The sequence below is a fragment of the Struthio camelus genome, chromosome 3 (assembly GCF_040807025.1).
Source record: "Struthio camelus isolate bStrCam1 chromosome 3, bStrCam1.hap1, whole genome shotgun sequence".
In the NCBI taxonomy this organism is placed as follows: domain Eukaryota; kingdom Metazoa; phylum Chordata; class Aves; order Struthioniformes; family Struthionidae; genus Struthio; species Struthio camelus.
Genome location: NC_090944.1, coordinates 49,285,963 through 49,300,112, shown reverse-complemented (window position 1 = coordinate 49,300,112; position 14,150 = coordinate 49,285,963). Strand labels below are relative to the sequence as shown.

Here is a 14,150-nt window from a genome sequence, read left to right as displayed (position 1 = left end):
CCATTTGGGGATGCAAAGCAGAGTACCTACTTTATGAAAGATGCTATACAGAAGTATACATCTTAGTCTTGTATTTTATCATTTTCCACATGAAACTAATATTTTGCAAGTTATTTTTGCTCTCCAAAGATGTTGTTTTTAATTTTACCGACCTTTAAGAAGTTATCTGCTGTCAGCAGTGCAATCTGTTTTTCTGATACCTGATTTTCCACATACCTGATGGCAAAAAAAAAAAAAAAGAACACAAAAACTATACCATAAAGAATATCTAAAAATTATAGGATTAACAAGTTTGAAAAGTTTATGCTGCTGCAAGGATTTACTCAGAAAGATTCAGAAAGCAACGGTGAGATCCAGCAAGTTGTAAGGCCACTACAAAACCCAAGAGATGTGCTTCAAGTCAGCTCAACAAGCTGAAAAGTGATTTGTGGCAATTTGTCAAAACAACCTGTTTCTGTACTAAGGAGGGAGCGGGGTGGGGGAGTTCAAGTGATGCAACAAATTACACACCACAGAAACTATATTCTCTAAACTAGAAGATTAAGGGTTCCTGAAATTACTTGGAATTGTTCTCCTTTTGATGGATTCACCTTTGCTATAGGAACATATAAACAAGTGATATACACTTTTCACAGTGCTAAATTTACTGATTCCTTTTATATTTTTTAAACCTGACTGAGCACAAGACTGTTCAAAAAACTTCCTTCCCCTTTTACCTTCTAAAGGAGGGCAGCCTTCGAACGTTTTCACACTGACTATGTGATAAAGAATTTACTCTCTTCTTAGCTTCTACCAGTTGACAACACAACACACTAAGGGGTTGAGAATAGAAATGTTCCACAATACAGAGCTAGAAAAAAAGAAAAAAAAGGGAAAAAAAAAAAAGCAAGAATCAGTAATGTTTATGAAAATTCATCCTCCTTGCTATGTCTACCCTTTAAGGTTTTCTTGTTACTAAAGAATATATGCTACAATAGTAGTAATGGCATTCCTTTAAAAATAATCTCAATTGCAGTTCATAGTTATTCTACCAGTCACTACAGGTTACTGATTATTCAGTTTTAAATAGAGTCACATTATTACCTTTTTTGCTGTATGTACTATTCATTAGCTCATTTTTCACCCTCTTACCTAACAATAGCTATAGCTTGTCAAATATTTTTAGATTCACCTATGAAAATCATTGCACTTTAGATGATATATTCAGCTCCAATATTCACAAACAGCAAAGAGTATCTTTCAAGATATGAAAAGCAACTACAGTACAAAAGCAAACTTATCATGTGTCCTCATTTCAGTTTGTATTTCATGTACACAAAAATACACTGCTAATAACTTAAAACAAACGCTGCCAGAGTAGAAAGCCACCGTCAGAAACGATAACGTCACTCCTGGACATAACTAAGATGGTGACCTCTTTTATGTATCGCTAATGAATTCTGAACTTCTGAAATTGCTTCATCGTTGAATAGTTCAACGCACAAGGAAACAGCCATAGGCTGTCGGAGCTAAGACTTTTCTTTCCACATCAGGTCAATGGAGAATCATTAAATCCTAGAAACTTTTGAACTTTTGAATCCCAGATCTGCTCTGGCAGATCTGTCTGCAGGAAGAGGTACTACAGCAGGAGTGTTTCTCCAGCCCCATCATGTGAGGAAATGGGCACGAGAAACTGCTGTACAGGCTACTCATACCTCAAGAAATTCAGTTCAGATCACAAAGACCTGGTACAGAGGATCAGAGCAGCAACAGGGTACACATCCAGCTGGGGGAGCTCTGCCAGGGCAGTTAAAAGCTACAAATCAATATACAGAAAATGTAAATATTTCTACCCTGTATGGAAGGTTCTCCTTTTTAAAGTAACTTTAAATAGTTTTTGCAGCAGAATAAGCTAACTTTTAAATGCTTATGACCTGTCCTACAGGTTTTCCTTTAAAACTTTAACAAAGAAATATCCACCTGTTCACAGACCTGAGCTGTTTTCAAAGGTTGTTTTTCCATTACATTCAATTACAGTAAGATCAGGATGGAAGAAATCTTCCAGTGACCAATAATCATACTCCTTTTTCACGAGTCACAATTTGAGTTCTCATTAGCATTGCCTACCTGAAATCCTTTGATGAAATTCTGGACAGAGAAATCATGGTACAAGAATATGTTGATGAGAACCTGCAGAACTTTCTCACTTAGTTTAAAGGGGAACTGAGTTGTTAGAAGCAGCTAAGGGAGACAAAAAGAAAAAGTAGCCATAGCAGAAATTCTTTCATAAATTCAAATCCAGCAAAATTCATACATGCAATTTAGTACAAGCTTCAGTATGTGTTGCCATTCAATTAAATGAGATACTAAATACATTGTCCATGTCTGAAAACAATGTTTACTTCTAATAGAGTATCTGTGCAAAGATTCATTTTCAGCTGATTTCGTCACACTTTTTTGTAAGTACCTTTTACTAATTATACAGTGTTTTGAACTTAGTTTTTCTTGAGCCCATTTTTGTATTTTCCTTTAAAATTATTAGCAGTAGAACAGAAATTGTCATAACAACAGGAATGCTACTACTGTCTGCATACATGATTGTGATTTTGGAAATGCTGCAGAAAGAAGCGTACCAAGAATCATGCAGGCGTAGTGTCCACATTACTTGACTGTTGAGGTAACTGCTATTTCCGACAAGGAGCAGAATTCAGCGTGAACTGAATTTTTCTATGTTTAAAGCAAAGCTATCACTGAATTTTTCAATGTATAAAGCTATTCTCTTCTGGAACAAAGTGAAGATTAGATCAAAGCACCGCTTTAATGAAGAGGTGGAAATGACAAAGTATAATGGTCCGAATATATATGCATACATGTCAATGCAAATGAAAGATGAAAGCAGGTGTGTGAACGTGTCTCAATGCGTGAAGAGGAAGCTTTCGCTGTTAATAAGTTACTCTGCAGTTGTGAGGAGAAATATCCAAAATACTCAGCTCTCAGAAACATATTCCATTTCAGATACTACAGATAAACCTACTTTTATAGGCCACCCACATACATTGTACTTGAATATACACACTCCTTCCTCCATCTAGAAAGGGAATTACCTTGTCAATTATAGTAGAGAGGTGCTCCTTACAGGAAAGGGACTGGAAAAGCTCTATGCACAGCAGAGAAGAAACAGAGTGAGGAAGTAAGCTGTGGATGATCATTGGAGATGTAGCAATTCCAAAAATCAGTACTAGAGGTAATTCACGGATATGCTGACTAGACCACGATGGGACAAGAGAGAAGAAGATAACAGTTACGTCACTGTGTTTATTTGATGATTCCCTGATGTTCTTATTACAACACTGAGCTCAGACAACATAGCTGCAGAAAATGCTAAAAGACTTGCTGGGAGTAAAGACTTTTTAGGTGGGGTAAAATAAAAAAGAAAGGAAGCTATACAAAACACTAAAATAGAAAAAGCAAATGAAACTGTATTTTTCAGAATTCAAATTTCAGGAAGTAACATGAAAAACATCTTCCTTTCAGTAATAGTATTACTGTAATGGTCTCATTTTGTCAAAAATATATTCAGAAAACTGGATCTTATCAATTGATTTTAAAAAATATCCACTAGAAGAGACTTTTATGCATAAAACAGTTAACAGTCTCAAGAATATTTACAAAATTTACACCGTTTATTCAATATAAGAGATGCAAAAACCTTCTCAAGTTCTGTATTTCCCCTTGTACTTAAAATTTTTAAACTTCCCCAGATTCAGTCTTCCTCTTCAGATAATTTTAGCATATGCTTTGAGAACTGATAACCAAGACTGAATGGTGCATTGATTTGCAACAGCATACAACATCTTTAAGCAAAATTCAGTATTTTCAGCATTATTTTTTCTTTTACTGGAGTTTCAAGGAAATACAACTTCTGTTAACTTAAATCTCTTCCAGGGTAAAACCAACAAATTGCTCCTTTTTTCTTTGTTTACACCCTAGCCAGTTTTTAACTTTAAGTGTTTCAACTGTCAACCTACAACTACTTCATTTCTCTTAACTCCTCAACAATCCTTCCTAGACACTTAAACAAAAAAACCTGCTAAACTTCACATATTATTACTATCCACTGTTGGCAACCTCAAAGAATTCCAACAGAGAGAGAGAGAAACTCAATCTTACTATTAAAGAAAACAGAAAAACCTCTCATATTTATCTACTTCATCTTTATTATTTAAAATAGCACATTTTACACTGAAATGCAGAAAATAAATCTAATCTCTAGGAATTTCCCCAATATCTTTTCAAAGTACTATGCAACCCTGCCTAGCTTCTGTTCTATCCATTTTCTACCTCATTTTAATAAAGATAACTTTTAGTTACCATGTCATTTGAATCTTCTGGAGTTTTTTTTGTTTCTTTAATAGAGACAGCCTATTTATTTAAAACGTATGTTTCCAAATAGTAGCCTGTGACAGACCTGAACTGCACTTCATCTATGTTCAACCACGTGCTTGCGGTTAGGCATTTATCCTTGCCACAAAAAGCAAAACAAAACACAACATTTAAAAACAATTAAAACCTTGTTTCCTCCTGCCCTACAGCCTAATTATGTTCAGATAACTGTAAATTTCTGATTTTATTTCCTAAAATGTTCTCCAGGGAACCTATCTGCCAAATTTGAAGTAGAAAAGACTTTCATTGCGGTCTCACAGCAAGAAAAATTACCTAGCCTTGTTTAAGGGTAATGTTATGTGTGTACGCTGCAGCGGAATTAACTCTATGACTGCAGCATGGATCCTGCTGCAACTGCAGTGCCAACTTGGCGACTGCGTATAAGGTGTTCTTTCTGGAGAACAGCATGGAATCTTGTTTGCAAAGCTGGAGATAATATTAAGGAAGACACTACTAAGGAAAGACAGAAGCACAGAAGCACTTGAAGTGGGCAGCTATTCGTTACAGGTCCTGGCCAACACGCAGAAAATCTGTGGGCAAATTTTGTACACTTCTATTAGTAAGCTGAGTGACCTTTTCACAGCGCTACATCAATAGTCATACAAAAATATACTCAGATCTAGAAAAAAACATTAAAATATCTGCAGACGAAAGACCTAGGCGTCTTAGAAAATAAGACTCATAATCACAAATGTTGTAAGAACTAGTACCAATAAATCCGCTTATGTAAACAGTTAAATTAATAACCCAGTGTACCAATCCAGCCCTTAGGCACTCTCCTTCAGAGTCCCAAGTTAGCTTTAGGCATATTTATTCCCCCAACTTAATAAATGCAGCTGGTCAATCACTGCTGTAGATGAGCAGCAGCAATATCTGATACCAGCTCTCAACTGACAAAAGTCTTCTCATTGTTATACTTCAAAAAGCTGCAACTAGAAAACGAGTAAAAGAATAGAAGAACAAAACCTCAGGTCACATTACCTGCTGATGACTATGAAGTCTTGGAGTACTTTAGTGGTGAAACTTTCCATATCTTTGAAGACAACCACAACTGGAGGAGATCGCAAGTGTCTGGAAGAAGTTCTTTTTTTGCTTGGAGTTTCAGAATCTGTTTTCTTTAAAGCCATTGGTTATAAGTTATAAAAACAGAAGACAGGAAAATAAAAAGATTGAACCACATGTCTCTAATACTAGAACACTCCAAAGCTACACGACTGACTGTTTGCTATGACTGTATTTGTAATTAACATCTAGAATTGTTATTTTTGTTTCCTCTATACGGCATAGCAGGAAGTGCCAAGAATGGATGAAAAAAAAAAAATCCCCCTTTTCAACACAGACAAGGATAGCGCTACGGGAGAAAACTGGTGAAATTCTGCTGGGACTAAGGAGGAAGATACGTAGTTGGGTACACAGAACTTTCTGGTTTCTCCCGTATAATCAGAGCATGTACTAACTGAATTTTTCTTCAGCACACTGCTCCAATGAAGTCATAAAATGAGTTCTAGCTTTTATTTGACGTTGAAACAAAACTCGAACAGCATTCATCATTAGCTTTATTACATAAAAAAGATACAAAAAACATTTAGAAATCATCTTCTCCCTCCCTGTCAATATACTACAGGTTGCAGATGACATACTGGCACATCAACACTGATATGGTGCCTTTCCCCCAGATGGCTGTTCTTAAAGTTCTGTTTTGATAAACAAAACATCTCAGCACTCTTGAGAGCATCCGTCATGATGTTGACACTGCATTTTAAGCTTCCGGTTCCAATGGAAACGTAACATAAAACAGTACTTTTTGTCTGTTTTTCAGGATTCTGACAAAACAGCAGACATTCATAACTCATCACAAACTAACTCCACATTTGTTACAGATGTTTTTATATTCAAATCAGCTCAGTTGTTTTTTAGTATTAAATGAAAAGCTACCTTTGGCATTTCTTTCATTACTGCATATAAACTTGAGTTATTCAGTTTGTTTTCTAGAAGAATCTAAAGGTCAGTCATTTCTGTAAAGCAGCAATACAAAAATCATACCTTTGTTATATTCTCATACCAGCTGATAAGAGAAGCCATCGAACAACGTATTCTGTTCTGGGAAACCTGAATATAGTCCTCCTCATCCGATGAGTCCACGTCTATATAACAGTTCATCAGCTGCCCCATCAACTTCTGCATCAGATTTTTTATGCCTTCACAACACATTTGTAGACACACAGTGAAGAGACATTTGCTTAGTTACATAGAACTGTAAATCTCCAAACCCGTTCTGCAGAAAATTCCCCCAAGTTCCTACTTCTTATTTTTCACTTTTACTCTATTTCTCTCTCAAGAATACTCATCTCACACGCTCCAGGAACCTTCAAAGTATTCACAGTATGCACGCTGTAAAGGCAATAAAAAATTACCCTGTCAATTTGCCAAGATAGCACCAATTCAGGTAAGATGTGGGCCATGTACCTTTCCTAGACTCCAGCCACATGATATTGGAGTGACCTAAAAATGAGAAGACCAATCAAGAGGTCTGGGAATGCCACCATGACTAATTTTCATCTTTTTATTTAAAGAATAAAAAGGAACTGGTGGGGGAGATGTTATTCTATCTATTGCTTTCCTGAAATAAAGTGACTGTAAGCATTTAAAGAGCAGAATGCATACATCCCCTATCTGATCAAACAAGAGGCAAGCCAACCTGCAACATCTACAAGCAATATGTTATGCAGCATGATCTTGACATTGAAATACTACTTAGTGTTAACATAAATTTTCATTACTTTAAAACAGAATTGGACTTCTCTTAAAAATACAGTAGGCATTACTGCTACATTAATAGGGGACTGAGCAAATCTTAAGAAAGATTTCAAGATCCCTCCATCCCATTATTCTTAGATTTAGTGACAAAAGCTAGAATTTCTAGTTAATTGACAGCATATTCAGATGCAGAAGTAAAGCTACTGCAGTATTTACCTGGGCAATCTTTGGCTTGCAGCAAGGCTACATAAGGAGTAATGTTATTCTGAAGGACTTCCGAGAGGCTTTTAAATGTCAAGTCATGATCTGTAACATTTACACCTAGAAGAAAAAGAATGAAGCGTGTTTTTCCTGTGACTTGTGACTACAGTCAGGGAATGATAAACTGAACAGCAGACAAAACAGAAGATACCACAAATATTCAAGAAAGGAGTCAAAAATCATCTATGAGGAAAGATAAAAACTAGCACAAGGTTAGAAATACAAATTAATACTAGCTGATTTAAAGGAATCTAGGAAACTCTGTCAAGATCACTCTTCTGGTAGTTTTCTTTTTGTAGGAAAGGTTTCTCAGGGGTGCAAACCTACAGGGAATAGCATTACTTTTCTGACTTCTAACTTCCCTGCCACTCATCCGCTGAGAAGTTATCCACAGTCATCTAAGGCCTGCAGACAAGAAGCTGAAAGTCATCTGCTCTAAAAGCAGTGCAGACACCTGAGACCTGGATCCTCACAGGGCTTATGTAAGCAGGAAAATTACTATGAGTTAGTACTAACTACAGTCTGAATTTATCATGAGTTACTCAGCATTTACTCCCTTTGTTAATATCCTTAGACAACCAAGAAAAGGACAGGCCTCGCCAGAGGGCAATACGCCACTTCTTCTGCAGAGTCATTCAGAGCAAGAACCTCTCTCCCCACTAACTACAGAAGGAGACTAATCTCCTAGGCTTTCTTAATGGTCAACTGATAAATCTGGAGCACAGGCCTCTAGGTTCCCTAAAATGATAGTGAAACTGCAATCAGGCTGCATTGAACCAGGTTTAGGATTACAGTGCCAACCATTCAACAGAAGAAAGGGGGGGGAAAAAAAAACCCGAAACCTTCAGAACATCACTATCTTCAGTAATAAGATCTTCAGCTATCTTTCTCATACTATGCTTTTTCTTTTCCAAGATAAGGATGTCGCTTTCTTACATCTAAGATGAATTGCAAGAACCAACTTATTAACATACATCAGAAATACAGAAGCTGTATAATCCCATAGTTAGTCAGAGAAACCACCAAGAAAGTTAGTGACAAAAATGGCAATAGAACCAAAGCATCTCCAGTGCATCAGGAAAAAACCCGAATCACTACCTGCTGCCTAAGACAGCCCTTTAGGGAAGCTGTTCCCTTATAGCACCATAATGCACATGGACAAAAGAGAAGTAAGTTAAATCCTGCTTCCTTCCCTGAGCCCACCAATCTCTTCTGTTAATGTTTCTGAAGCTTACGTTGCCATAAGTCAGCAATATAATTTCCTTTCATGCCTGTGTCAAGTTTAAGCAACCCTAAGAGAGCTGATGGACATAAAACATATCTTTAAAAAAATTACCTAAAACAAGAGCTGCAGTAGGGATTTCTCTGGACTTCATCCGACAAGTCCATTCTGTTGTCTTCTCTTGGAACTCGGAATGAGACCGTCTTAGAAAACTTACTAGGTTATCAAATAACTGTTTATTCAATTCTTCTTGTATTTGCTGTAAACAGAGAGTTTTTTTAATACAAATGTTGAAACTTAGGAATATCTTTCTTTTCCCGCCCCTTTCCTGCATGACTTAAAAATCACAGGTAAAATTTTAAACAACACTATCGCTACCTGTGAACTATAAATATGCTAATTTATTCACTGCGTGGCAGGCACAGACATTTCCTGCTACTTTGGAATTTTCGGACAAATGCCTCGGCAATAACTCAGACAGCAAGCGCATCCCTGCTCAACTGCATTGTCACACAACAGGCTTCAAAGGAGGAAAAAAAAAATCTCACACTGACAAAACGTAAGTGACAACAGGATGAATAAAACCATATATAGTTTCTGGAAGAGTCTTCATGCAGATCATCTTTATTTCCTCTTGGCTTACAAAACACCTGCAAACAGTCAGGTCCTCTAATTCAAAATAGGAAAAACAAACAAACAAACAAATACGACGATAAAGGAAAGCATTCGGTATACGTTATAGGAAAAAATACTAAACCACATGACTGTCTCATATGCTACGCTGTCCTTTGCCCTTCAGGATGATTTACGCACAAGAATATATTGGGGGGGAGGAGGGAAAAAAGAGAGGGGAAGAGATACTACTCCTAAAGGCAGATCTACACTGGCAGAATTTTCTATTTCTTTTATTATGCATGTGCATTTGAAATTCGCTGTCTCAAACTCAAAATATCCCTTCTACTAGAACAGACAAGAAAATTGCACTCTAAACTTCAGGATATCAATCTATGCTCTAGAACACAGATGTCAGAAACGAGATTGAACCCCTGTCCTGAAAACATCATAATCAAGATTTCTTAGCAACAAGAAGGGACATACACAGCTGTGAACCTGATTTTAAATGAGCTTGCAAAGGTTGTCCTAACAGTATGGATGAAGCAGCTATCAAAGGAGCTAAGACCACATCTCCAAGTCTGCTCTCCTCAACAAACGATATCACTACAAACAAAATAATTTTACTCTCTTCATCCTCTACTGATTCAAAATATTCTTCTGGCCTTTTTGATGTTCATTGCCCATCTGTGAATTCACAACTGATACATTTTTTTCCTGAGCTGTCATAAATATAAATGTACATGACATTTTAAAACGAAGAGCTTGTTCTACCAGTTTTATTACAATATCATAATAGCTTCTCTATTACCATACACCCCCTAACAATCATCGGGTATCTTTACCTTGAGTTTCAAAATACTATTGTACAAGAAATTTTTACTGAGCCAATCTAAAAAGATTTTTATTGCTTACTTTCCATGGACACAGTATATTTCTCCCAACGTGCATTTGTGAATATGGAATTCAGTCTGTCATAACGCTACACATTTACTCAGCTTTAAAACCCTCAGTCTTTTCTTGTCAAAGCAATTTTGAGGGAGTTTTTTTTTGCAAATTTTAGTCTTAGTAATCAAGCTTTACACTGTCAATGTTAACTAAAAGTGGCCCTAAGTATGTGATTTTTACAGAGTATACTATTAGTAGGTTGCTGCTGTTTCGCAAGAAGACCATTCCCTCCTGTTTCGCAAGACCACCACTCCCTCCTGCTCCATTTTCCTGATTAGTTTCTAATCCATAGTAGCACCTTATTTTTTGAAATACAGCCACCTTGCTTCAGCAATGGGTCCCTGTGAGGTACTTTGCACTGACCTTTTCCAATTACAGCCAAAAATTCCTTCTAGTAATATTTGCTCTCTCATTCTGGTAAGTAAATATGATGACAGAAACCCATAGTAATGACTCCAGTGCTAAGGAGATGAAAAAAGTTAGTTGCATGCGTATAAACCCTAATTTATTTAAAAGAAAGGTATGAAGTTGCTTTGTGTTTTCAGAGCAAAGTTCAGAGTCCAGACTTGCACATACAGCTTTGCATAAAAAAATAATAAAAATACCCAACAGCTATCAGATGGGGAAGTTATTCACCCAAGCATCTACTTAACTTGACAACATTAAATTATTAAAAAGCCTTTGATTTCTAATCTTTTACCATTTGATTTGAGAAAGACTTTTAATTACTACAAAGATCAGCCACTCATTTTAGGTGGCTGCCATTGTGGCATCTTCATTACCGATCTGAAAGAGCCTGACCACAGAGAGATGAGAAGTAACCTCATCTTCTGCACAGTGGCACAATCTGTTTGCTTTAACTGTTCTTTACATATAAAGACTCCAGAAAGGATTCATGTGCACAGGCCGTTTCAATGAACGTAAGCCTTCAGGGCATACTTTCTGCAGTCCTAGCTTGCACTTCTTTGACAGTCTTCCAGAAACAATATTGAACTCTTCTGCATCTCAAGGTGATCAACTGATTTACTTGCATGACCATGCTTACTCGGGAAAGTTTTATCTCCGCAAGTTCAACTCTTGCTAAGATACTGACACCTATCTAGGTTTGGTCATGATTATCTGTTGTATGGTCTGCAAATCGGTAGCCGCACATTAGAACTAAAATTACCATACTACAGCCCTGCATGTGCGCTTTGTCCTTCTACCCGGATCCTTGTAGTGCTTCTTGAATTCCTCACCTTACAGGAAGGAAATGTTTCTCAAGGCCCTGAAGGAGATGTATAATAGTAAAAACATTTACAAGGCTGCTGCTCAAAGGACTGCAATGTGGGGATCACAGCTGGGATAGCGCACAACACAGAAACAAAAAAAGGTTCAAAATCAAAGGCAAGCAAAATTCCTGCAGTACTTCTCCTCCTGTTCACGTTGTAAGAAGCCAGCAAGGATGTCATCACTAGATGCCATCACTGCAACACAGTTCACGATAGTCATTCTCTGCTGCACAACGCTCTTAGCCTTACTAAGTACTTGAAGGTCAAAACCTCTTCACTATTCAAGACCCCAGGTAGACAGCAGATGCCCAAGAAAACTGAAAACACACCAGTACAACCACACAGCCTACCAACAAACCATCGGGTAGCACTACTCCATCAAAAAATACCAGCAAACATCTTGCTAGGCTCCATCAGCACACTACTGGAACCTGCAGAATAACGGTCCCAACCAGCAAGTCATACACTTCTCATGATATTCTACCACAGATCAGGTTCACTACATGAGGGTTTGAAGGTTTGAAGGAAAAAAACTCTGGCTGGCTGAAGCCCCATGCAACCTCATCTGACCTCACCGACGACCGTGCTTGAAGCAGGAGTTTGGACTACAGACCTCCTGAGGTCCCTTCCAACCTGAGTTATCACATGATTCTAACAAAAACAATTAACATCTCCAGCCTGCCAGCACTGGGATAAGAGGATGGTAACTCAAAACTTAACAGAAAAATGTCACGGGCATCCAGGAAGCTGGGTGAAGAAAATTCCACATAAAGCAGCAAAAATAACTGCATGTAATCTGCCCTTGGATAAACCAAACTATCACGACAAGGCCCACGTCAACTTGTTAATATAGGATGAACCTTTCATCCATCAGGAGGAGGCAGAACTTCTAGCAGCCTTAAAGAAAACAAATTAAGACAGGAAAGATGATTTTCCAAGTGGCAATGGCCCTGCGCTGGCGAGCAGTTAAGGAGGCTCCCACAATGATATGCCTGCTGCTCTGCAACAAGTCCTTTTAGAACTCCAGGAAAAAACACGTCATCAGCCTGAAAATCCCAAAGCCACTGTTGGCTGTCTGGAAGCACTGTTTCAAAGGCCTTCACACACCACTGCGCCCAAAAAAACATGATCTTCCGGAAGTTGCTGTGGTACGTCTTCTTCCTTGTAGCCCCACTGTGTAGCTGACAAGGCAGCACCTGGAGCAGCTGCCAACATTACCGCTAAAGCTGGTGGCTCACCTAGCAAGCTGAAGCAGTTGGCTGGAAGATACCAAACACAACTCCATAAACTTCTGTGTATTCTGCATAATCAGCAGTACGATGTAGTGCACTGTTTTGCACATCCTGGCTAGAAATGGTTTGAAAAGGGTGCTGATTAAATTGAGTTGGGCTGTAGAACAGTAGGAACAGAATTAGAGGAAGTTCTGAGTTTAGCCCAAGGGTCCAGACTGTAAGCTGCATCCAGCTGGCTCGTACTGTATATCCCAAAACAAACTTTGGAAAAAAAAAAAAAATCTCGTAATGCGTAATGCCCAAGAGCAGGCAGAGGAATACAGAATACTTGCCCAAAATCCTTGACTTTGAATAGATGAGGAAATCCCTGCTGTACAGAAGCAATTATTCATACCGTAACACAAGCCAGCCGGCTATACGGACGCAACAACAGCACGCCATCTAACGCACAGCGATGAGTAGGCCACAGTTCAGTATGAAATAAACTCCCAATCCTACCAGATAAGCCCATTGACACTGTCCATACTAAGTCAATAAAGCTTGCAGCTGAGTCGTTCAGGATTTGACGTCCATGCAGTTGCAGTCACGTATAAGCACTGTGAATCTTGGGCTGCTATAAACTCTGCAACACTGAGGTCAAGAGCAGCCTAACATCCTCACAGGGCTGGCATGCCCGCAACTGAACTGGAGGTAGAAAACAGCAATATGCCAGGAGCTGATGAAAACTATAATCAGTACAAATAGAAGCTTGGAAGAAGCAGCTTGAAGCATCAAAGGCATGTAGCTCTGCGATTAACAGCAATGTATAACTGATGGATTTCTTTTTTAAATGTATTTCCCAGATAGCAATTTCAGTGTCAGTTAATATTTCTGGCTGTCTTATTGCTTTAATGAATTGCTCTTTTAAGCACGTGAAAGAAAGATCTCCAGAAACAAACAAACAAGGAAGCAAGCACCATTGTTACAAATGTAAACTTCTGTTTTAGTATTACTAGCAAGACTCACCTCCGTTTCGGATTTGATCTGTTTCCATAACGACTGACAAGTAGCAAATCGCAGCCCACTATCCTCGGAATCATTGTTTCCTTCTCTGAAATAGTCAGCTGGAAAGACAAAAAGCAAAGACAAGCACAAATAAGATTATGAAAACAAAACATTTTCTGTTGAGAATAAATTCAATCACCTGACTGAAAGAGGAATATCTATCCTTAAAAATATCAAGGGAGATGACTTTTCTCTTAACCAACTAACTGCAGGTATCTGCTAGAATAAGTGAGGAAATAAGCAGAATCTGTTACCCGAGTGTGCAGACAAAAGACAAGAGCTAGCTTCACCTCAAGTCTCAGATAAGCTAAAGGCTAAATCAGGGCAAACAGCCATCATTAAAACAAATTTAAAAAATCTTTCCCTTAAGAAAACTTTGTG

General features: G+C 38.0%; 1 protein-coding gene across 5 annotated transcripts in view; it reads right to left on the bottom strand.

Moving 5' to 3' along the window:
• The window catches only part of ORC3 (origin recognition complex subunit 3), a 47,255-nt gene that overhangs the window by 25,762 nt on the left and 7,343 nt on the right, over window positions 1-14,150 (bottom strand). For all 5 annotated transcript variants that reach the window (XM_068937739.1, XM_068937740.1, XM_068937737.1 and 2 more), the window contains 9 exons: window positions 13,731-13,828; window positions 8,777-8,921; window positions 7,396-7,500; window positions 6,466-6,620; window positions 5,404-5,537; window positions 3,084-3,243; window positions 2,107-2,220; window positions 717-850; window positions 153-216 (listed from right to left, as the gene is read on the bottom strand). In XM_068937739.1, the coding sequence (XP_068793840.1) occupies window positions 153-216; window positions 717-850; window positions 2,107-2,220; window positions 3,084-3,243; window positions 5,404-5,537; window positions 6,466-6,620; window positions 7,396-7,500; window positions 8,777-8,921; window positions 13,731-13,828 (1,109 nt within the window). The remainder of the gene's footprint in view (window positions 1-152; window positions 217-716; window positions 851-2,106; window positions 2,221-3,083; window positions 3,244-5,403; window positions 5,538-6,465; window positions 6,621-7,395; window positions 7,501-8,776; window positions 8,922-13,730; window positions 13,829-14,150) is intronic.